The sequence below is a fragment of the Lycium ferocissimum genome, chromosome 5 (assembly GCF_029784015.1).
Source record: "Lycium ferocissimum isolate CSIRO_LF1 chromosome 5, AGI_CSIRO_Lferr_CH_V1, whole genome shotgun sequence".
NCBI lineage: Eukaryota > Viridiplantae > Streptophyta > Magnoliopsida > Solanales > Solanaceae > Lycium > Lycium ferocissimum.
Genome location: NC_081346.1, coordinates 58842488 through 58866643, shown reverse-complemented (window position 1 = coordinate 58866643; position 24156 = coordinate 58842488). Strand labels below are relative to the sequence as shown.

General features: G+C 33.9%; 3 protein-coding genes across 3 annotated transcripts in view; all 3 read right to left on the bottom strand.

Moving 5' to 3' along the window:
- The window catches only part of LOC132057863 (uncharacterized), a 6471-nt gene extending 1379 nt beyond the window's left edge, over positions 1-5092 (bottom strand). The window contains exons 1-2 of the mRNA XM_059450451.1: positions 4541-5092; positions 4274-4420 (exon numbers count right to left, since the gene is read on the bottom strand). Coding sequence (XP_059306434.1) covers positions 4274-4420; positions 4541-5092 — 699 coding nt within the window. The remainder of the gene's footprint in view (positions 1-4273; positions 4421-4540) is intronic.
- A 5983-nt stretch (positions 5093-11075) lies between these two features.
- Positions 11076-13264, bottom strand: LOC132058442 (protein ZW2-like). Its single transcript, XM_059450938.1, has 2 exons — positions 12662-13264; positions 11076-11496 (listed from the first exon to the last, which is right to left on the bottom strand). Exons 1-2 carry the CDS (start codon positions 13143-13145, stop codon positions 11258-11260), a joined length of 723 nt encoding a protein of 240 aa, XP_059306921.1. The 5' UTR covers positions 13146-13264; the 3' UTR covers positions 11076-11257.
- A 4841-nt stretch (positions 13265-18105) lies between these two features.
- LOC132056963 (bifunctional monothiol glutaredoxin-S16, chloroplastic) lies at positions 18106-23513 on the bottom strand. The gene is made up of 2 exons (XM_059449370.1): positions 23080-23513; positions 18106-18823 (listed from the first exon to the last, which is right to left on the bottom strand). Exons 1-2 carry the CDS (start codon positions 23467-23469, stop codon positions 18320-18322), a joined length of 894 nt encoding a protein of 297 aa, XP_059305353.1. The 5' UTR covers positions 23470-23513; the 3' UTR covers positions 18106-18319.
- Positions 23514-24156: the final 643 nt, after the last annotated feature.

Here is a 24156-nt window from a genome sequence, read left to right as displayed (position 1 = left end):
TATGGGTTTCAAAATCAATTATGTGTTTAGCCACTTTTCCAATCTCAAATGGTTGAATCCATTTGATGAATTATTCATTCAACATAGTGGATTAAGGACTGAGAATGAGATGACTACAAAGTGAGCTTCTTTGTATAGGATGTATTTGATTTCTTTTAAGTCATTTTTTTATTATTGTTTTTTCACTTTTGTTTAATTAATGTTTATATTTTTTAATATTCAAATATTAGAGGAAGATCAGTTTGTGAATTCAATGAGAACTTCCGAATTTCATGTTTGTATTTTTTTGAATATTTAATATTAATCAAATATTAGAATATATTTTCTTTATGAATTTAATTTTTACCGCGCGAAGCGCAGACAAATTTTTTAGTATGGATAAAGATGAGGTAGAGTACTGTTGGGCAGTACTAATATTTTTTAACTTCTTTTTCAAAAGTAGTAGGAAAAGACAAGCTACATAGAACTAATAACAAACACAATATAAAGACAACACAACGAACTTATCTCTTATAAAAGCTACAAGGTAAAACATTTACCCAAGTCTTATGGGATATATATGCCTACCGCTACAACACAAGTCCAACTTATAAGTTAAATACAACAACAAGAACAACCCAGTGAAATCCTACAACGTGGAGTCTGGGGAGGATAGAATGTACGCAGACCTTACTCCTACCAAGGTAGGACGGCACATTTCGAAAAACCCTCGGCTCAATGAAAGCATAAAAAAAGGCCATATAAGGACAAGAAATTCAAAGCGATATGGAAATGAAAATAATGAAAGTGATTAAGCCATGATAAAGCAGTTTGCAAAGGGGAAGTAGCTATCACAGATAAAATAAGATAATCAAAGTACAGAAAATAACAGATAGTAGCAGAAATCAAAGCACAAGAACTTATATCGCGATAATGCGACTACTAATATGAAAGGATAAACGATACTATCTACTGGCCTTCTACCCTAATCTGATTCCTCCATACCCTCCTATCTAAGGTCATTGTTATGCCTCTCGTTCTCGTCATATTGGAACCTATGGTTTCATAGTCGGGTATGCCTTTGGAATTGAGACCCGTGTCCGAATTTTAGAGATAGAAAGTGTCTTACCCCGTGTACAAAGGTATCCCTGGTAATTTACAGGATTAGAAGTTGAACGAATCGAATCGACGTGATCTGAGCTGAATCTGAGAAATCTGCAGACACCAGTCATCGTCGACAAGTCGTCGACATGGTCGACGGGCCGTCATTGTGCGGCGTCGACAGGGTTCCGCAGCCCTGAAATCTGCAAGCACAGGTCGACGGGCAAGTCGACGGGTCGTCGACCCGCTCGTCGAACCGTACCGCTGGGGACTTTTTAATTCCAAGTATAAATATGTGGTCCGCGACCCTATTCCTCATTTTCTCTCTTCCAAATCAGAGAAAAACCCTAGTATATTTACTCCCAACATTTTCTATCATTATAGTGGTGATTTGGCAAGATCCGAGCCCCGTAAACCCAAGCTTGGGAAGAAGAAGGTTGTTTCTAGGGTTATTCAAAGTTGTGAAGCTTAGGAAGTTGGAGTTGAAGTTGATCCTTGGAATCTTAGACCCCTCAAGGTATGTAAATGATTTCTACCCTTGTATTTAAGTTAATTATCAAGAGTTTTAGTGATTTTAAGTGAAGAGAGGATACTTATGGAAGTGGTAAGTTGATGAGGGGTAAGATGGTGATTTGGGGTTATTTTTAAGAGATGATTGGAAATGAATTTAAGTGTATTTTGATATATGAGTGTTGTCTTTGTTGTTGTGGTTGATGTTGGACCGAATGTGAAGTTGAAGAGTTGTAAGCTTACAAGGGAAATGTTGTCCATAAATCGTTAAGTTCTATATATATCAAAAGATGGTTAGTAAGCGAGGTAAATAGTCTAATTAAGGCCTATGTTATCTTAATTGTAGATTTACAAGTTCAAGAGGTAGAAGTTGGACGATTGGATATACTTCAAGGTATGTTAAGGCTATTTTTTTCTTTCTTTTGGCATGATCCTATGATATGAGCCAACAAGCGAGTAAGCGAGCTTCCATATTACTCTACTCTTAGAAGCATTAGGAGTACTTCAGTCTTTGATGTTCATGTACCCCGTTTATAAGTGTTCCTTCTGTTCATGGGTCCAGTTCGATGTATACAGTTTATTCATGCATTACATTCATTATATATCTATGTACATTGATCCGTGACCAGAAGGCGTTATATGCGAATATTAGATATATGTGGGGTATGAGAGAGAGAGATAGGTGTTATACACGCATTACCACGATCGGTTGGGTGCGCGTGGGATGATGATATAGGGATCGGGTTGCACGTAGCGCAGCAATGTATATGATGATGGCCACAGAGAGGCCGATACGATATGATGGGATGCCATAGAGGCTTGACAGGCGTTATACACGCACATCTATATATAGATGTATGACCTTCATTGATAGGCATGAGCATGCATATTATGCGCCCACAGTGGCATTGTCAGGTACACAGATTTATGCAGATACATACAGATACTAGTTCATACAAGTACATGCAGATAGTCATTTCAGCTTATGAGTTTAGATCTTATTCATGATTCTTGTATATACATGTGGTTCTTATGCCTTTCATACTCAGTACATTATCCGTACTGACTCCCCGTTGCTCGGGGGGCTACGCTCATGCCAACAGGTTCAGGTAGACCGACGGATGGTCCCGGCTTTAGCAGACTTCTATCCAACGGTGGTCGGTGCTCTATTGATCCGGAGTCGGCATCTTTTGGTATGCTAGCCCTTTTGAGATGTACATGCATATGGGTATGACGGGGCCCTGTCCTATCCTTTTCTACGCTTTATTCCGGAAAGAGGTACGTCAGAGACGGTTGTATGTATTAGTCGGATGATGTAGCCTTGTCGGCTTCTATTCTTTTGAGTACAGTATAAGTAGCAGCCTAGTTGGCTTGCCTTTGTTCTTCCAGCATGTTTATGTATATACAGGTTGTACCAAGTTCATGATGTCACCCATTTATGAGATCAGTTTAAGTCTCTTGTAGGCCCTTGAGATTCAGTAAGGTTCAGATAGGAGAATAGGGGTGTTTGGTCGCTAGAGGTCAGACACTCGTCACGACTCATCGGTTTGGGTCGTGACAGTCATGTCCTCGGTAAGCTATAACTGCGCCATGTCCTGTCTAATCACCTCTCCCCAATACTTCTTCGGCCTACCCCTACCTCTTCTGAAACCATCCATGGCCAACCTCTCACACCTCCGCACCGGGACATCTATGTCTCTCCTCTTCACATGTCCAAACCAACTTAGTCTCGCTTCCCGCATCTTGTCTTCTACCGAGGCCACTCCCACCTTGTCCCGGATAGCCTCATTCCTAACCCTTTCACTCCTGGTGTGCCTACACATCAATCTCAACATTCTCATCTCGGCAACTTTCATCTTTTGAACGTGAGAGATCTTAACTGGCCAACACTCCGCCCCATACAACATAGTCGATCTAACCACCACTTTGTAGAACTTGTCCTTAAGTTGTGGTGGCACCTTTCTATCACATAGCACTTCGAAGCCGAGCCTCCATTTCATCCACCACCCCCAATACGATGTGTGACATCATCGTCAATCTCCCCATTTGCCTTGTATAATAGACCCAAGGAACTTGAAACTACTTTTCTTCTGGATGGCCTGGGTACCAAGCCTTACTTCCACGCCAGCCTCTTGAGGTGCTTCACTGCACTTGCACTCCAAGTACTCTGTCTTGGTCCTACTCGTTTGAACCCTTTAGACTCAGCAGGACCGTCTCCAACCCTCCGGCTTAGCGTTAACTCCGCTACGAGTCTCGTCGATCGGGACATGTCATCCGCGAAAGCATACACCATGGCACCTCATCTTGAATATGACGCGTCAATTCATCCATCACCAAGGAAAATAAAAACGTACTAAGAGCGATCCTTGATGCAACCCCATCACAACTGGGAAATGCTCTGAGTCTCCTTCTACTATCCTTACCTTGGTCTTGGCTCCCTCATACATGTCTTTGATCACCCTAATGTACGCCACAGGTACACCTTTAGCCTCTACGCATCTCCAAAGTATCTCCTGGAACTTTGTCGTAAGCCTTTTCTAGGTCGATGAATACCATGTGTAAGTCCTCTTCTCTCTCCCTATCTTGCTCCACCGGTCTCCTTACAAGATGGATGGCTTCTATAGTTGAGCGTCCCGACATGAATCCGGCTCGGTTCTACCGAAATAGATACGCCTCTCCTCACCCTCATCTCCACTACCCTTTCCCACACTTTCATATTATGGCTTAGCAGCTTGATACCTCTACAGTTGTTGCAACTCTGGATAGCGCCCTTGTTCTTGTATAAAGGGATCATTACACTCGACCTCCATTCTTCAGGCATCATTGTTGTCTTAAAGATGACATTAAACAACCTAGTCAGCCACTCCAAACCTGCCGAGCCCGCAATCTTCCAAAATTCCCCAGGAATCTCGTCAGGTCCGGTCGCTCTTCCCTTGCGCATCCTACGAACAGCACCCTTAACCTCCTCAACCTTAATACTCCTGTAATACCCAAAATCGTGACGACTCCATGTATGTTCTAAAGCTTCCAACACAATGTTCCTGTCCCTTTCTTCATTCAAGAGTTTACGAAAGTATGACTGCCATCTCCGTCTAATGTGAGTCTCCTCTACCAATACTTTGCAATGCTCGTCCTTGATGCACTTCACTTGATCCACATCACGTGCCCTCCTCTCCCTCGCCTTGGCTAGCCTAAACAATTTCTTATCCCCGCCTTTTTCCTCTAGTTCAACATAAAGGCGTTCAAAAGCTACCGTTTTTGCCATCGAAACCACCAACTTCGCCTCCTTCCTCGCCATCTTATAAAGTTCCCTATTCGTCCACTTCTCCACCTCATCCTTGCTTTCTATCAACTTCGCATACGCCATCTTCTTTGCTTCCACCTTCCTTTGCACTTCTCCATTCCACCACCAATTCCCTCGATGCCCACCACGACTACTTGTCGAGACCCCCAGCACTTCCCTAGCTACTACCCTAATGCAACTAGCCGTTCTATCCCACATACTGGTTGCATCTCCACTACTATCTCAGGCGCCCACAGCCTTTAATTTATTTCCCATCTCCAGGGCACTAGTCATGGTCAAACTCCCCCATCTGATCCTAGGCCGATCACCCACGACCCTCTTCTTTCTCGTCATCTGGATCCCTAAATCCATCACCAAAAGCTTATGTCGGGTTGTAAGGTTGTCACTCGGGATGACCTTACAGCCTTTGCACGGACCTTTATCATCCTTTCTAAGGAGTAAAAAGTCTATCTGAGTCTTAGCCACCGAACTACGGAAGGTTACCAAGTGCTCCTCCTTCTTGGGAAACTCGAATTGGCTATCACCAACCCAAAGCTCTTGCGAAATCCAAAAGTGCGACTCCTCCTCCATTCCTATCCCCGAAGCCAAAACCTCCATGCACATCATCATAACCCCCCGAAATAGGCCCGATGTGCCCATTGAAATCACCTCCCACGAATAGCTTCTCAGTAGGCGGTATGCCCACTAACTCGTCCAAATCCTCCCAAAAGCGCCTCTTCTCCTCCTCGCCTAAGCCCGCTTGCGGCGCATACGCACTAATAATGTTCAAAGTGAGCCCTTCAACGACCACCTTAATCGACATCATCCTATCAGTGACCCTCCTAACCTCTACCACCTGATCCCTCAATTCACTAGTTAAATAACAAAAAGAATTTGTTTACATATATTAAACAAGGCACAAAAACCCACACAAAGTTTTGAAAAATCCAACAACACGCACACGGATTCAAAGACAACACAACAGAGTTATATTACCTCTTATAAAAGCAAAACAAGGTAAAACATTCACCCAAGTCTTATGGGATATATATATACGAGTAATGTTAAGCCCGTGCTCCAATTCTTATACTAAAATCCAAATGGATAATTATATTTAGATATAATTTCAAAAATAATATTTTGGTTTGAAATACTACAATTGCCTACTTGTTCTTAATCTTGTAAGTGATAAATTTACTATGATATTTCGTAATTACTTTCCTTGATATATCTTTCTTTATAAAGTAGAAGAGGCTGCTATGTTGGAATATATTGATTAATGTTTCAAATCTTCTTAAAAATAAAATTTAATTATTTATAAAATCAATTCGATAAAAAGAAAAATAAACGAAAGATTCACAACTCTGCATTTGAATGTATTTAAAGCGAACGTCTATGTAGATTAAAGCATGTAAATTTGTTAGTAATATATAAACCAGGCATATGTTTATCATTAGTTTTACTTCATTGTCCCTTTTTTCTATCTCTATTTCTTTAGAATGCAACTCAATATCTTTTCTTCTTCGTTTCTTTTCCTAGTTGGATGTACTTCAATTATCCCTTTTTTCTATCTCTACTAGACCGCCTATGCCCGTGCTGCGCACGGGCCCAACACTTTAGATTATAGTGCATCTATGTGTATGTAGTTGTCTTTGAATAGTGATTTTATATATATATATATATATATATATATATATATATATATATTATGTTCAAAACACGGTTAATATAACATTATAGTTTGTATTCATATATAAAACTTTATTACATTAATGTTTGCTACGAATACAAAATCGGCAAATTTATTAATATTTTTTAAAAGAGAAGATTTGTTTAAAAGGAAACTATTTTCCTCTCTTTGAGATAAAACAATAGCAATATTTAAGCATCAGTTGATACTTTCAATTTTAATTCGATTAATTTAAAGGTGTAAAATACTTATTATTTTTTATCAAGTTTTGATTTGGATAATTCTAATTCAAATTATTAAATTAATTTTACATGTTTAAAACGAAACAAAGTAGAAATTGATTTTCTATTTAAACGAAGAAATACTATTTTTTAATTTTTGGTAAATATTCTCGGTTTAGCTCATTTTACTTGTCATGTTATCTTTTGCATGGTTTTTTAAGAAAACGTCTATTAGAATTATAATTTGACTAATTTACCTTATTCATTATTTGATCTCCATTTGATTTTTTTTTTACGACATTAATCTCTTTTCACATTTATTAGAGTAAGAATAAAAATAAAAAAGTAATTAAATTCTATCTTATTTTTAAAATATAAATATTTTAAGTATATTTATTTTAGTAAACATAACAAATAAATGACATGGCGGAATAACAAATACAACACTTTAATATCTAGATTAGATCTCGGCTAATATAAAAAAAAAAATATATAGTTTGACTACTTAACCTTTTGAAGAAAAGCAATTTTCATTTGCTCCCACTAATGGATTGATACGCAATGAATCCATCATTATTGACTTAATGAGATACTTTGAAAATTACATGAATATTGTTTGATTTTTTAATATGGGGTGCACTTTTTTTTTTTTTTTTTTTTTTGACTATATATATATATATATATATATATATATATATATATATATATATATATATATATATATATATATACATACTATGTTCAAAACGCGATTAATATAATATTGTAGTTTGTACTCCGTATCTAAAACTTTATTATATTAGTGTTTATTACGAATACAAAGTCTGCACTTTTTTTTTGACATTATTTTTTTTTTAATATGGGGTTCACTTTTTTTTTATATTGCTTGATTTTGTTACTATGGGATCCATTTTTTTTTACCGTGAGTTTGGAGATGGCTTGTTCCACTTTTTTTTTTTTTTTTTTTTTTTTTTATATTGCTTGATGTTGTTTAGTATGGGGTCCACCCTTTATGGGGTGCACTTTTTTTTTTTTTGACATTATTAGTTTGCACTATTTTTATGCATATAATATATATACATATACTATGTTCAAAACACGATTAATATAACATTGTAGTTTGTGCTCCGTATCTAAAACTTTATTATATTAGTGTTTGCTACGAATACAAAGTCTGCACTTTTTTTTTTAACATTATATTTTTTTTTAATATGGGGTTCACTTTTTTTTTTTTTTTTTTTGATATTGCTTGATTTTGTTAATATGGGGTCCACTTTTTTTTCCCATGAGTTTGGAGATGGTGAGTTCCACTTTTTTTTCTTCCTTTTTTTTTTTTTTTATATTGCTCGGTGTTATTTAGTATGGGGCCCACCTTTTTTTCTTTTTTTTAAGGGACAACGGACGACGAATCATGGGTCTAAACCCATGCTTTATATAGTTTCTTTTTTTTTTTTTTTTATTTTTTATATTGCTTGGTGTTGTTTAGTATGGGGCCCACCCTTTTTGTCTTTATGCATATATATGATATCATATATATATATATATATATATACATACTATGTTTAAAACATGATTAATATAACATTGTAGTTTGTGCTCCGTATCTAAAACTTTATTATATTAGTGTTTGCTAAGAATACAAAGTCTGCACTTTTTTTTTTTACATTATTTATTTTTTTAATATGGGATTTACTTATATATATATATATATATATATATATATATACTATGTTCAAAACACGATTAATATAACATTGTAGTTTATGCTCCTTATCTAAAAATTTATTATATTAGTGTTTGCTAAGAATACAAAGTCTGCACTTTTTTTTTTTTACATTGTTTGTTTTTTTAATATGGGATTTACTTTTTTTTTTATATTGCTTGATTTTGTCAATATGGGATACTATGTTCAAAATTATTAATTAATATATATATATATATATATATATATATATATATATATATATATATATATATATATATATATATTAGGAGTATGGGGCCCACCATTTTTTTTTTTTTTATATTGCTATATTTTTTTATATATATATATATATATATATATATATTTAATATGGGGCCCACAATTTGCACTTTTTTTTTGCATTGTTTATTTTTTTAATATGGGTTCACTTTATATATATATATATATATATATATATATATTTTTAATATTGATTGGTGTCTTTTTTACTTTTTTTTTTTAATATTGTTTGTTTTTTTAATATGGGATTCACTTTTTTTTTTTATATATATATTGCTTGATTTTGTCAATATGGCATGGGTTGAGACCGATTAATATAATATTGTAATTATTGCTCGGTGTTATTGAGACCCATGCTTCTATATAGTAGTAATTATTGCTCGGTGTTATTTAGTATGGGGCCAATGAATACATCCCTTTTTTTTTAAGGGACTTAACGGACGATAGCATGGGTTGAAAATTATATAGTTTCTTCTTTTTTTTATTTTTATTTTTTATATTGCATGGTGTTTTTTTGACATTATTAATTTGGACATTATTTTTTAATATTAGTTGTTGTTTAATATATATATATATATATATATATATATATATATATATATATATATATATATATATATATACACTATGTTTAAAACACGATTAATATAATATTGTAGTTTGTTCTCCGTATTTAAAACTTAATTATATTAGTGTTTGCTAATGAATACATCATTATTGACTTAATTTTTTTTTTACATGAATATTGTTTGATTTTTTAATATGGGGGCACTTATATATATATATATATATATATATATATATATATATATATATATATAGTTGTTGTTTAATATATATGGGGTCTATAATTTTTTTAAAACTTTATTATATTAGGATATATATATATATATATTACAATTATGGGGCCCACCTTTTTTTTTTTTAATTGTTGTTAAATATATAGGGATGAAGCCCTTTTTTTTTTTTTTAATTGCTTGATTTTGTCAATATGGGATACTATGTTCAAAACACAATTAATATAATATTGTAGTTTGTTCTCCGTATCTAAAACTTTATTATATTAGTGTTTGCTACGAATACAACGTGGCAATTATATCATTATTTTAATGAGATACTTTGAAAATTAATGAATATTGTTTGATTTTTTAATATGGGGGCACTTTTTTTTTTGACATTATTAATTTCTTTAGAATTTTTTAATATTAGTTGTTGTTTAATATATATGGATGTCTATAATTTTTTTAAAAAAAGTACATATAATTAACTTGATTTTGTCAATATGGGATATTATGTTTAAAAACACGATTAATATAATATTATTTATTTTGTTCTCTATTTAAAACTTTTATTACTCCCACCATCTCAATTTATATGAGGATATGTGACTTGACACGCATTATTTTAATAATGAAAGAAAATTACATGAATATTGTTTGATTTTTTAATATAACTTTTTTTTTTTTGACATTATTAATTGCACTATTTTTTTAATATTAGTTGTTGTTTAATATATATGGTGGTCTATAATTTTTTTTAATCACGTTTTCCGGATACTTATATATATATATATTATAAATTATCATGACTTATAGTTTTTTTATATAGTTTCTAAATATATAAATTTTTTTTTATTAACTTGCTTGATTTTGTCAAAATATGGGATACTATGTTTAAAACGATTAATATAATATTGTAGTTTGTTCATAAATTTAAACTTATATAAATTTGTTTGGCTAGAAAGCATTTCATTAAGGGAAAATAGAAGTTTAAAATTAATTTTTTACTAAATTAAAAATGTATTATTTTTATTGACTTAATGAGATACAAAATAAATTACATGAATATTATGTTTGATTTTTTAATATGGGGGCACTTTTTTTTTTTGACATTATTAATTTGCACAAAAGTATTTTTTTAATATTAGTTGTTGTTTAATATATATGGGGTCTATACGTTTTTTAAAAGTTGGTGACATTGATTTTGTCATATGGGACATATGTTTAAAACACGATTAATATAATATTGTCAGTTTAGGTCACATTACCAAAACTTCATTATAAGTGTTTTATTCATGTGTAGTACCCTCTAGTAGAAGAAGCAATAAAGGATAAAAATACATGAATATTGTTTGATTTTTTAATAGAAACTTTTTTTTTTTGACATTATTAATTGCACTATTTTTTAATATTAGTTGTTGTTTAATATATATGGGGTCTATAATTTTTAAAAAAATTGGCCTTTATATATATTTATAATATATATATATATATATATATATATATATGCCTAGCTAAAAAAAATTACAACCTAGTACCCTACTACTACAAAAAAAAGTCCAAACTTAGACATAACACAAAAAAAACTTCCTATCTTACAATTACTATCAAAAAAGTCTCAAAATATAAACAAAAACCTTGCTAATCTATCATGATCATCATCATCAATCTCCAAAAGTTCACCAAAATCAGTGTAGTGCAAAATCAAATCTACCAACCATCTGAAGTATCCATTTGATGTCTCTCAGCTTCTCTCTGCATTCCAATCATCCTTATTCTCAGTTGAAGTTGTGCTACTGCTATTAAAAACCTTAAACCCTGCAAAGGATTTAGTATTCCCACCACATTTTCTGCTGTTCTTGTCCTTAACCTATCTGCATCTGTCACCACAATCTCCATGGCTGATCTTAGTGTCTCTATATTCTCATCCACTTCTCTGATTTCTCTGTCTGCATAAATAATTAAGTAATTAAAAGCAAACTTTTAAATGAAATCGTCACGCACTACAACATGGTATCAGACAAGAGGTCAACAACAACAATATACCCAGTGTGTTCCAACAAATGGAGTCCAAGGAGGGTGGGGTGCGCGGTCGTAGTATCTCTTTGTGGGATAGAGAGGTTGTTTAGATAGGCCGCATGACGAGAGGTCACAGGTTCAAATCCTACTGCCTTCCGAAAGGCCCAAAAAACAAATCCACATTTTTTGTCCATGAAGAGGAATTCAGACTAACACGTGAAGGAAGTGAACTGTGAAATGAAAATTATCATGCACTATAATATGGTATCAGAACAGGCAAGAAATCCTAGGTTCAACTCTTGCGGCCTTTCAAAAAGCAAAAAAAATAATAGAAATTCCACATGTCTGGTCCATGAAGAGGAAAATGATTACGAAAAGCAAAAAAAATAATTAAAATTCCACATGTTTGGTCCATGAAGAGGAAATCAAACTAGCATAACATGATTACGTACTCCCTAATGTCATTTTCAAATATCGTCTCAGGTTTTGACAATGATTATTAATCATAACGGTTATTTTGATTAAATAATCATTTACCCATCTTTAAACGAATAATAATTATTAAAAAAAATTATATGGATCACTTATTGAAGAAAGCGTAAATTTGAAATAAATAATTAACTTCTTGATTTCTTAAAGTGATACTTGTAAAACGATAATTTCCTGAACTCCCGCCTGCATGATCTTTTCCAAATTTATTTTCAATATATTCTTGTCATTTCTCCCCACACCCTCCCTTTTTTATCCTTTTTAAAAAAATAAAGAGACGAAAATCTAAATTGAAATAAATAATTGTTTCGATGAACCTTCTCTTCTACAGTAGATTAGAAGTAGATACAAGCCATCAACACCCCCTCCTCCCAAAAAAAAAAAAACTACTAATCGAGGAACTAGTTAGAGAATCGATGTAAGTCAACTCTGGCCCTGCTAGAGAACGGATGTAAGTCTAACTCTAACCCTGCTAGGAAAAGCAAGTAAACTCCTGCTCGACGCAGGATAGAGTAAACTATTTTCAAACCCTCTAAAGGGCTAAAGGGAGTAACTAAAAATACGTTCTCTCTAACAACTTAAATTTTTAGACGAAATAATCAATACCTGACGGTAGTTCAATTCCGAACTGCTGTGCTAGTCGCATCAACGGTGGGGCCGCCACGCTTTCTTGAATTTTTGCCAATTCGTCCATAAGATTCTTCTCTTCAACCCTTGTTTCAACTCTCAACCTATTAATCCTCTCAACTTGATTTTCATTCAAATCATTAACAGAATTCATAACAAGTGAAAAAGCTAAACCTGGTTTAAACCCTGCAATCCAAAAAAAACTTTTTTCCAATGGTGTAAACCATGCAGGTGAAAACATGTAAAACACATTTCTATGTGTCATTCTTGATTTTTCCTCATAGTATTCTTGGTAATGAGCTAGAACACGAAAAATAAGGTCTCGAATAACACCCTCTTGTGATTCATTAAGTGTGTTTTGTGCTATGATAATTTCATTCAAGAATTGTTCTTGGCGTTGTAACCACCCTTGAAAAAAGGATGAAAATGAACTAATGTTTGTTTCATATGAGCCAGGTGGCATACTTGGTTTTCTTTTTGGAGTTCTAAGAAGAAATAGAACAGAGAGTAGAAGAAAAGAAAGAAAGTGGTGACAATGATGAAACAGAGAGGGAGATATTTGTACCGTGTATTTAAAGAGGGGACATTTTTCAAACAATATACTCCCTCAGTCTATTTTTACGGTCATGTATACTACAAAATAGATGTTTGCTTTTATTTATTCAGTTTAAAAAATTAAGATATTATTTTTCATTTTATACTCATTTTAACCTTATTATTAATTATTGAGTTGGAAACTTCAAGATATTATTAGTAACCACACAACTTTTAAAATATGTTTAAGTGATTTCAATAATTAGATGATTTAGTAATAATTAGGATGATATAATAAAACTGTAATTCTATTTATTGTTACTTAAGAGATGTATCAAGTTAATACAGAATAAGTAAAAATGGAGGAGGGAATACAAAATTGTTGAAAAGGGGTTTGTATTTTAGTGAAGAGTGAAATGAATTTCTAAATCTTTTTTGTTTTTGGGGTATTTTGCTTAGTTGTTAGGAATTCTCTCGAAACTTCTACTAGACTAAATGAAAGGAATTTTAAGGGTAGAAATGGAACATGAAAGTTAATGAGAAAGAGGAACTTGGCAATGTGATGAAAGAGGCACTTGTCAATCCTACTTGGCTTCATAGGATGAGATCAAACAATTCTATTTTTAGGTGACGAGAACGGCAGAAGCCTGTGGTATTTTTTACCATGTCCTATAGGGTGACTCGGTGGCACTAGTTTCAAAATGCACTGCCTTTTGCTCCCATTCCAATTTATGCGACATTCTTTTTCTTGATCAGTGCCAAAAAATATGATATCTTTTTATATAACAACGACAAATGATATCTTTTCATATAACAACGGCAACATACCCAGTGAATCTCGCAATAGGGTCTGAGGAGGGTAAAATGTACGTAGACCTTACTCCTACCTTTGGAAGGTAGGGAGGTTGTTTTCGAAAGACCCTGGGCTCCAGAGAAAGCATGGCAAAAAAAAAAAAACTAGATATCTTTTTATATTTAGTAAAAATATTAACTTCAAACTTCTCATTTTACTCTTAATGAGATGAATTATAGCCACGTAAATATCCATGACTTATTTTAGACCACAAGTTTCAAAAGTTTTCATTTTATTCTTAAACTTCGTGTCAAGTCAAACACCCTCATATAAATTGGGAAAGAGGGAGTAGTTAAAACGTAAAAAAAATAAAAAAAAAAAAAAAGGAAGAGAGAAAATTACTATTACTTGATTTAGCAACCTAGAGCCAAACTCTATATATATATATAACGACCCGTTCAGTGGTTTTGAGTTTAGAACGCTTCAATTGAAGTAGTTGATCCAACACAGTATTGATTTTCAGTAGTGCTTCTCCCCTGCTTTTTATAGTAATTACTAAAATAACAATTAAAGTTAACTAAACAAAATTGAGTAGCTTTTAAACTATAAAATAAAGTTAAGCGATTAAGTTGCTAATTATCATAAGTTGAGTGACCATCTAAGCCACTAACTCGATAGAGTTAAGGGGGAACAAACAGTAAAGAATAATTAACATAGAAAACCCCTCGAGGCCTAAGTTAGGTGGATGGGGAGGGTCTTCGAAGCGGTGGCTTTTGTCTTGAGTGTTAGTACTACCATTTCAGAATGAGAAACACATTTCATTTACGTAAACAAAAGGACATGGACACACTTCAGAAACCATCAGCTTTTTGTCCTCATCTGGTTGTCACAACGTAGAGTTTTTTTCATCCCTTGCATGTGAAGTCGGCGACTTATGTAGCACAAAAAATAAAATTTGGAATCAAAATAACATCAAAAAAAAAAAAATACAAAAGTAGGTTTTACGCACAGAATCTGTGCGTGAAAGAACCAAACTGTAACTTTTTGAGTTTGGTCCTTTCACGCACGGTCGTGTGCATGCGTGAAAGAGTACTTTTTTTTTTTTTAAGCTATCAAAATCACGTTTTTTTTTTCATACTTTGAGCAAAGATTAGTCATGTTTCAAAACCCCAAAATATCAATATTTTATATAGAACTTAATATCTTTTTTTGCGTACAATAACGTCGGCTCATTAAATCAAGTATATCTAAACGTTTGGATCGTCGTTTTAGGGGTTGTAAAGCGCCCTGAAGTAAGTTTTGTTTGTTTGGAAACTTGTATCTTTAGATCTAAGTGTCATATTTTATAGGGTTTTAATTTAACTGTTTTATTATTTAGTCAAGTCGAATGTACAAATAAAAATATTCAAAAATAATTCATCAAATACGAGAGGTTCAAAATAATTCAAAAATAATTCATTGCATTAAGTAATACATCATTTTTTACAATAACAAAATATTCAAAATAAAACTTCAAGTACGAGAGGCTCTTTTACTCCGAGATGTTCTGCCACCACGAGACGTACTTGCACCATCACGGACTTGTTGCCCACATGAGATGCCATAAAATGAGAGGCCAAAAAACGTGTTGCCCATACATACATGGGAGGTATATACGTTGAAAATTATGCAAATAGAGGGAGACAAATTTGCATTTTTATGATTGCTAATGGAAACAAATGTTGAATTGTGTTTACAGTGGGATGAAAAAAATTGATATATTCCCATGTTAAATGTTAAATTTGAGTAGCTCCAAACCCTTAACGTTGTGGCATGACCTTAATTAATTTATGTATCATAGAAAATTTGACGTAAATAAAAAATAAGGACAGGAGCATAGGTAGAAAACTAGTTATAAATTGTTGAAACTTTAAATGGTCATAACTTTGCGCTGGGATGTCCGATTTACGCGATTTTTTTTTTACTCAGGGTATTTTTTCGAGATCTATGCGGACAAACTGCAGGTGGTTTGGCCGAGCCAATTTTCCAAAAATCGCCCATTATCCTATTCAATTTGAATTTTGCCCCAAATTTGTGCAAAAATTTCATTCATCTTTAGTAAAAATCTAATGATAAAAAATCTATTTCGAGATGCTAATCCCTTGGTAATGATGTTTCAAATGTCAATTTCGAGGTTCGAAATTCAATTTATGAAAACGAGTTAGATAGCATTAGTGAACATTATAAAAAATAAAAAGTGTCTATTTTGTTGCTTACACCACTTTGGCTTGGTGGTTTAGCCTCTCTTTTTTACTTGCTTCTTTTTTATGCCAACAACATGGGATCAAACCTTGGTGGGAGCATTGAATGAGATATATTATATATTGGTTGAACCTCTCGTATTGGATGAATTATTTTTTAATATAATATTTTTATTTGTACATTCGACTTGACTAAATAATAAAACACTTAAATCAAAACTCTATAAAATATGACACTTAGATCTAAAGATGACAAGTTTCCAAACAAACAAAACTTACTTCGGGGCGCTTTACAGCCCCTAAAACGACGATCTAAACGTTTAGGTATACTTGATGTAATGAGCCGACGTTATTGTACGCAAAAAAAGATATTAAGTTCTATATAAAATATTGATATTTCGGGGTTTTGAAACATGACTAATTTTTGCCCAAAGTATGAAAAAAATGTGATTTTGATAGCTTAAAAAAAAAAAAAAAAAAAAAAAAATACCCTCTTTCACTCACATATTCTGTGCGTGAAACCTACTTTTCTAACTTCTTTTTTTTTATGTTATTTTGGTTCTAAATTTTTTTTTTTTTTTTGTGCTACTTAAGTCGCAGACTCTTGCATGTGTCGAGTCGCAACATTGCAGCCAGTTTTATACCACGTATATTAGGAGAGGGAATAAGTAAAACTAGCTTGGGTATATTCCTACACTCGGCCGCCAACGCACTAGTTGTTCTTTAGGCAACCATGCACCAACTCATGTTCTACATTTTTTTTTATATATATTACAATATTAGTAGTTTGCTTTTTCATTAGTTTGCGTTCAAATCCAACTATTTCACGAGATATCTATTATGTTTCACCAGTATAAATATCATGTTCCCTCGTTCGATGTCGGGGTTAAAATTTTCATTAATGTAATTCAAAATATAAAAAGTAAACACATGAAAAAGCCAAGGATATATATATATATATATATATATAGTAGTAAGCGTTTGGCCATGAAAATCAAATATTTTTCACTTTATTTGGAATTTTGGAGTTGGAGTTGAAGATGAAGTTGTGTTTGGTTATAATTTTTGCAAAGAATATTTGGTTGTTTGGATGTATTAAAAGTAAAAAAGTGAAAACAAGATTTTAGTTGTTTTTCAAATTATAAATATAACTTCAAGTTGTATTTGGAATTTTCATGGCAACGCTGATTTCCAATTAAAGTGAAATAATTTTCCGAAAAAAAAGTGAAAAAATTTCATGGCTAAACAAGTATAGTATAATTTTTCGGCCAAACTGTGAAAAAAATATTTAACCAAAAACACCAAAAGTTTCCGTCAAAAACTGCAACATAAAGAACTACACCAGACACATACAATAAACAAAAATTGCACTTCAAAGAGCTACACCAAACTCTTGAGATATGCCAAAAATAACATAAATTGCAAATTACTGTACTTCTAAATGCGAGTTTTTGTTAAATATTACTCCCTCAGTTTTAATTCATGTGAACTTTTTCGGATTACGAGGGTCAAACTTTACAACTTTGATCATAAATTTTGACAGATATTTCAAGTTTGTATAACTAAAATTTATATATTTGAAAAATATATAAAAAGTATAATAAGTCATGATAATTTATAATTCAAATAATTTTGAAAAAATGTAAGAAAAATGTGGTCAAAGAACCACCTCGTAGACTCTCCAAATAGTAATGAGTTCAGATAAATTGAAACAGAAAGAGTATACATTTTCACCATTCTGATTAAATTTAACAATCAAAATTTGATAAATATTTAATGGAGACCAAAATTGCTTACTTTTGGTAAACTTAAAAGGACCAAAATTCCTCATGTCATGAGGGACTATTTTAAACCTACCACCAAAGAAAGGACCATTTTTATCACTCTCTTAATAAAACAATATGCCTCCAGTTGTTACTTATAACAAATTTCTCTTGTACACGGGAAAATGAATTTCGTCTTCCAACTATTCCACTATTTCCACAACACCAGATATCTGATGAGTGAATTAGTTCAAAAGATGTGTAATTCTTACAACAAAGTTACACTCTTTACTACTAATTTTAACATTTAGCTTTTGAACAAGCTGGCAAGGTCTCCCTTCTCATACATGGAGGTCAAGATATCACACCCACCAACCAACTCACCCTTCACAAAAATTTGCGGAAACGTAGGCCAGTTACTATAGTTCTTCAATGTTTCCCTCAACCCGGAGTTGTACTCTTCATCAAGGACATCGATACTTTCATAATCGACACCTTCACTTTCAAGAATGGCTACTACCCTCTGTGAAAAACCACATTGTGGTGCACTTCTTGACCCTTTAATGAAAGCAACCACCTTGTTCTCCTTCACTAGCCGGTCAATGAGGTCCTCCAAGGGCACTGTCAACTGCACATGACGGCCTGGTGTTAACCTTAGATCAGACTTCTTCTTTGGAGGCTGACGTACCCATGTCGAATTTCCTGGTTCATTACCCGGTGGTACCTTTCCATTGGTCGCAATATGTTCTTCCATCCATGATTTCCAAGATTCAGTTAAAGCTGTTCTATCTGGCTCATCAACCACACCAACCTACAAACATCATACCAGTTATTAAGTATTCAAAGGAAGAATTTAGCCTTGAAGATCCTAAAAGTGTAGAAGGAGAGAAACAAACGTGAAACACTTCGACAGAAATAACAACCGGTACAGATTTGTCTTTCAGAGTTAAGAAGATAGGCAGTTTATTATGCTTATGCTGCTTAGAGAATCCTTTGTAATATTCAAGGTACAGAAAGGAATATGCTGATGTATGGTCACAGCAGTTGAGATTCTAAGCAAGAATAACAGTACATGTGATGTTTGACAAATTCACATTCACATTCACATAAGATTATTAGAAAATGGTCATATGTCAAATAATAGTAACATGCTTGGCCAAGTATATGCTGCTTACTGGAAGTCTACTTATGCTCTAAACTAAAGAGGATGTTTATCCAGCATGGTGTGCATTATGTGCACTATAAATTATAATTCCACATCGCAGAATTATCAATTGCTTGCTCAAGGCACGCTTAAGCCCTGAAGCTAGATGCAAAATAGGCTGGCGCTTCAGTGCAGGGAAATAAGTTGTACGCCTCATCACCAATGGATGTTGTCCTGAAGAAGCGACAGTAAACAAGAAATATTTCTCTTAATTTTATTTTTTAAAATTCTTTTGTCAATATAATTTTCATTTGTGCTAATAATTATTATTCATGAAGTTACTTGCGCCTTTATTCATTAAAGCTTACGCTTTAATTGCAATTGCACCTTGCATCTAAAGCCCCAACAGATCTCAGTGCTTTTTTTGCGTTTTTCGCCTTTGATAACACTGCCACAAATTACTATATATTTGCTATGTTTCCCCTTCGCAGTTGCACTATGTCATGTAAAACATGTTATAATGAACAAGAATGCTAATTAAAGGCAGCAGAAAAAGGATGGTATTGCAGGATGCCCATCAGCAACCAAACCAAATACCAGTCTGTTTTCCGCCGATGGATAATGTAGTGAGGTAAGTAACCTAAAATGAAATAAATGCCTTCAATCATAAGTGTGGACCGCCTGTGTGCATCTAGCACAATCTCCCAACTCTAGCAACTTTAAGCACTGAAAAACAAGTTTTCTATATCAGTTTATTCGAGCCCTGCGCCAAGCGAACTAACTCCGGTATTTAAGCGGAAAAAGGTAGAAAGCGGAAGGCTGCAGTTGGCCCAAAGAGGTCAGCTCAAGACGGATTTCTTAATCATCAAAAGAACTTTTTTTTTCTTAGCTTGATCAAGCTAACCAGCACAGAAGTGGCATCTGTAGATGGAGACAGAACGATGATCAACAATAATGAGGATATTGGTGCTATGCTCGCTCTCCTAGCACTAGTTGAAGCAGATAACTTCGTTCTTTCCTACCAAAGAGTACTCAGTTCCTGTGGTTGGACCATGCATTTTGAGTATCAAAGATTCATAGTTGAAAAAATATGTCATTCTGGGTTTACAAGGAGCGATCATTGGGTTTCTTTCATCCGGGTCCCGTTGCTGTCCTAAGTTCCAGACAAGTTCCCCCCACAAAAGCTGGTTTCTGGGCAAAAGCTGGTTTCCAAGTTAGTTATCAAGATATAACCATAAGCTGAACACTAAGCTTGGGACAAAGGAAGGAAGATATCAGGAAATGATCTCCACAGGAATCGCAGGTTAGCAATGACTAGTCCCCGTTACTTTCCAACTACCGCAAGAAAAGTTTAAACAGACTCACTAGAACTGGCAAAAAGAACCAAAAAGAGGACCCTGAGTAACACAAATGAGGCTACTGCTGGCTATGCAACCATGTGATTAGCCCCTCCAAGGATTTGCTCCATTTATGATTTGGAAAATTTGAAGGCTTACTCTGCACATGATGTATTCTGCAGCAAGTGCTGGAGCAAAGGGAGAGGGGACATATATATGCAGTCTTTGCCTTACATTTTAGAGACGAGGTTGTTGAGAAATGTTGGGCAAAAATGGTTGCTCACAACTTGAGTTTTGTTATTGCTAAGTAAGGACCAACTTCAGTCTTACAACTCTTTACACTCAATTTTCTTTTGCACTCACACTCTAGCAACTCTCTTAATTCTCACTTATGCTACCACACTTCTCACTTAATGACTCAATTCGTACTTGCTTACTTGAGTACACTCTCATTATTTGAGCACACCTACATCTCAAATGAATCACCGCTACTTATAGGTGGTGATGGAAGGATCTAGTGAAAGATATTTGCTACTCTCTTCTAGCATATTGCTAACTAGATTTTTCTAGAATCACTCCAGAATTCTCATTCTAGAGTTCTCCTCCCAATTCTCTACAACTCTTTGAATATTCTAGATTCTTCATGAAGATCTTAGATATTACTTAAGTTGGTGATGAATTCTTAACAGAGGCTATTTTGGCGTGACCTACTGCAACGTCTTAACCACGTGACCTACCGGTCACAAGGAAGCAACTCTACTGATGCTCCAAAGTGTGGTCTCATGATTTGCAAGCTACAACACAAAAATCAGTGACATTTGCTAGCAACTAGACTATAGAAGCAATCCCCGGTCAATCGAGCTCAAATAACACAAGGTGAAGCAAGGCTAGGAACAAAATTCCTATGCCCAATGGAAGAATGGCACGACAATTTTTAAGAAGACGTAAAATTGGTTTCATTTCTCAGGCCACAAGCATATATGACTAACTCAAGAAAGAACATGCAACATGAAGTAACCTTTTTTGACAAATAAAAAGAGGTCCTCCATATATTCTCACTATAATGTGCATTTCACTATTAATGTGCATATTACTTTACTCTAACTTGGACATGCTGATTCAAATTCATTTCTAAATCTCCGTAGCCCGGGAAAGATTCAGCAGGTGGGCCTCATAGCATCACCAAGAAGCATCATGATCAAAAGTAACAATCCAATTTATCCTTTTGCCAACATAGCCAAAATGAGAAATATGTTCTCTCAATCCCTAACTATTTTCCATAGAATCAATCAATCAACTTCGCCTCAATCCAATTAGTTGGGTCCGCTATATAAATCCTCTGTATACATTCCACTCAATTCAGGTCCATTTAACCCTGCTTAGGTGAGCACATCAAAATTTTCACTATAGCTAGATTATTTTACTCTAATCTTCAACTTACAGCAACTTATCCCAACTCTTTTCCTTTATCCGGGATTGGAATGGGTTACGCTTTGCATCATACTCCCTCCGTCCCAACTTATGTGGCACTTTCCGATTCCCGAGAGTCAATTTGACTAATCTTTGAAGCCGAATTGGATTGGATCAACTCAATTTTTTATTTTTATTTTTCATAAGGAAGATCAACTCAATATTTCAAAATAAAAATTTAGATGTTCAACAATTATACGAAAGGTACTTTCATTTGCAATTCTTCCCATGTCAATATGATAAAAAAGCTACTCCCTCCGTCCCAATTTAAGTGTCTTACTATCCTTTTTGGTTTGTCCCTGCCTTTTACTATATTTAATAAGTTAACAATTCAAACATCATACATGGCAAGTTCAAAACCACAAAATTCAAAGGACAGTTTAGTACATTACACACATCTTTAATTCAAAACCACAAGATTGAAAAGTTTCCTCATATTTTTTAAACTCCGTGTCCAATCAAACTAAGACACTTCAATTGAGACGGAGAGAGTGTATTTTATAACACCTCCGTGCATTTTTACTTGTCCATTTTACTAAAATAAATGTCCACTTTTACTTGTCCAGCTTGAAAATCAAGAGATAATTTATCACTTAGTTCCTGCTTTACCCTTATTATTAACAATAATTATTTCCAAATGCATTTCCCAAAATATTAAATTTATTATATTCAAAGGGTGATACAGTAAACTAATCATTTTATTGATTACTACCTCTATCTCTGTCCCAATTTATGTGATACATTTTCTGTTTTAGTACAGTATGATACATTTCTATAATTAGAAATACTTTACTTAAAACTTCCCCTTTTACCCTTAATGAAATGATTTCTAGCCACAAAAATTTCTTTGGCTTGTTGTAGACTACAAGATTCAAAAGTCTTCCTTTATTTCTTAAACTTAGTGTTCAGTCAAACACCCTCATATAAATTGGAACGGAGGGAGTACTCTTAAGGGTGTCAAACATGGACCAGTAAAAAATGGATGGAGGGGGTAATGCTGGTCAAAGTTTAAGTAGTTTGAATTTAGATGAGCGAAAAAGTGTCACATAAATTGGACATATAACAAAATTAAAGCAAGACTTTCAGCAAAAAGTTTAAACTAATAAAAGTTGTTACCTTTACAGAAGAGCAGAGTTGGGGTACAGAATTTTTATGTGAAACAACACTAGCAGCTATGTTCCTTGATATACCAATAAATTGGAGATCACCATTACTATCATACACCGCATACACACCTGATTCCTTCGGGAACCTTCCAGATATTTCATCAGTTGCTAAAGGGTCTGTTTCAGATAGCTTTTTAAAAGCTGCAGCAATAACGGTGCTTACGTGGCGGGTGTTGGTGGTTCGGGTTTTGGGTCGAAGGGTAATAATGGAAGGGGGGAAAAGGGAGGTTTTGGGGAGTGAATATGAGGAAAAGGAAGGGGCATTTTGGGAAGAAAAGTTGGAGATAATGGGAAGGGTAGAATGGGGTTTTGCTAGAAATGAAATGTTTAAGGCAGCCATGGCTGAGAACGTGAAGAAGATGAAGAACAAAGGGTTGATAGTGGAGTTTGATGTGTTAAAAATCTCTTTCTTTTGGGCTTAGTTATTGGGCTGGTTTTTATCATTTTGGAGTCATTCTAGCCCATCACTTGAAGCCCAATAGGAGAGGTCTTGTTATTGAAAAAATTACGTAATGTAACTGATTATATGCTCCATAATTACATTATATAACGGTACTTTTAAATAATTATAAGATATAGCTATATTTTACTTTTAGATATACATCGATACATGTATCCCTAAATTGTAGGCACAATTCTTGTATGCGTGCACATACTAAGTATATGCTATTAGTGTATCTATAATGTATCGATGTATATACATTAATATTGTATGCACGCGCATACAATATATTTGCAAGGGCACGTATATAGTGTATATGCTATGTTTTGAAAGAAAAATACTGCTGCGTTTTGAAAGAACGATGTTGACGTGGCGAGTGGTAGTCGGGTTTTGGGTCGGAGGGTAGTAATGGAAGGGAAAAGAAGAGAGGTTTTGGGGAGTGAATATGAAAAAAGAAGAGGCATTTTTGGAAGAGAATTTGGAGATAAGGGGAAGGGTAGAATGGGGTTGTGTGAGAAATGAGATGTTGAAGGTAGCCATAGTATGAAAGATGAAGAAGAAATGGTGGAGTTGGATGAGTTCAAA